General features: G+C 39.4%; 1 protein-coding gene across 1 annotated transcript in view; it reads right to left on the bottom strand.

The window, feature by feature from the left end:
• Positions 1-772, bottom strand: part of kdm7aa (lysine (K)-specific demethylase 7Aa) — a 21,439-nt gene extending 20,667 nt beyond the window's left edge. The window contains 1 exon segment of the mRNA XM_016475792.1: positions 667-772. Coding sequence (XP_016331278.1) covers positions 667-764 — 98 coding nt within the window. The 5' untranslated portion in view covers positions 765-772.
• Positions 773-1,459: the final 687 nt, after the last annotated feature.

Genomic DNA, 1,459 nt, shown 5'->3' with positions numbered 1-1,459 from the left:
CACACACACACACACACACACACACATATATATATATATATATATATATATATATATACACACATATAGGCTAGATATACATATATCACAGTTTTATTGTAGTTCAATAGCATAGTTAAATAAACTATGGCTACATTGATAAATATTTGTAAGAAAACTCACTCAGCTGAGGTAAGCCTTAAAGCAAAATATTAAAACGTTTGGCCAATGGCCATATAAATCATAAAATGCGTAAATCTGAGTTAAATAAAGCGAGAAACATCTGTTTTCTCCAAGTTCAGCAAACCATGTCAAGCTCAAACAGACAGACGATTTAAATGTCTAGTTTCATAACACACATACAGATGAGCCATGTGGCTTTTGGCAGCTCACTTCCAAAGGAAAGCAGAATAATCTAATCCTGAGGGTAAGATTGTGGGAGACAGTTTGCCTTAAAAGTTCCCAGTACACATTTATCATAAAATCATTTGACAGAAATCGATCAATAACGCTCAAATCACATTCAAGTCGAGCGTGATCTCGCACCGTCATATTTAAATACCCCCATCGAGCGTCACCAACACTTTCACATGACACCCCAGATGTACACCCAAAATACCCCCGTGGCAAGGCGGTCTGTATATACCAACCGTTCCACATCTGTTAAGGAGGCCAAAATTTCCATACCTGCCGTGGAACCAGTCTTTACAAATGTCGCATTCGATCATAAACCGGTTAAAATCATAGGGCTGCCGGCAGACACAGTAGACCGGGGCAGCCGCCATCTTCCTAATGTCCCTAAACAACGCTGAGGACTGTAGGGGCGGGATTAACGTCAGCGGAAACTCCCGAAGGGAAATAGGGGCGTGGTTAACATAAACGGAAATTGCCGAAGTAAAATCCGACCAGTGCCGAGTCTGCCGACATCAGCGCCTGCCACTGCAGACATGGGCTCAATCACGATCACTTAGAGGTTTCGATGAATGAAGATTGTAGGCGCACTTCTTTTCACAATAAAATTCAATTCATACACTGAACTGCTGTTAAAAACATTCTTAGGGTTTTGATTTTTTTCATTTTTCTGATCCGAAAACACCACTGACTTACTAACATGATGATCATGTCAAATGACATACAGAGCAGAGCCTGAAGCGAGACAATAAAAGTAAAGCAGGTGTATAATATAAACTGTAAATAAGATTTTATTACTACTAAGGAATCACAAACTTTGTCAATTTACTCTTTGTACTCCATATATTACTATTTCAATGTCAAAAGAAATACTGCACGCTTTATTCATAAATAAATAGTCATAACAATGAACAGAAGATATCTACAACAATCCTCTGTATATTAATTCAGAATCAGCGTGCTGCACGTGTACTACGTGTCAGCGGCTTTCTGTGACATGCGCAGATAGTAGACTGGGGGAGGGGCTACGCAAAATCACACTGCATATAAACACACACACACACACACA

Source organism: Sinocyclocheilus anshuiensis, unplaced genomic scaffold, assembly GCF_001515605.1.
Source record: "Sinocyclocheilus anshuiensis isolate Anshui unplaced genomic scaffold, SAMN03320099.WGS_v1.1 scaffold200, whole genome shotgun sequence".
NCBI classification, from domain to species: domain Eukaryota; kingdom Metazoa; phylum Chordata; class Actinopteri; order Cypriniformes; family Cyprinidae; genus Sinocyclocheilus; species Sinocyclocheilus anshuiensis.
This window is presented reverse-complemented; position numbering and strand designations above follow the sequence as displayed.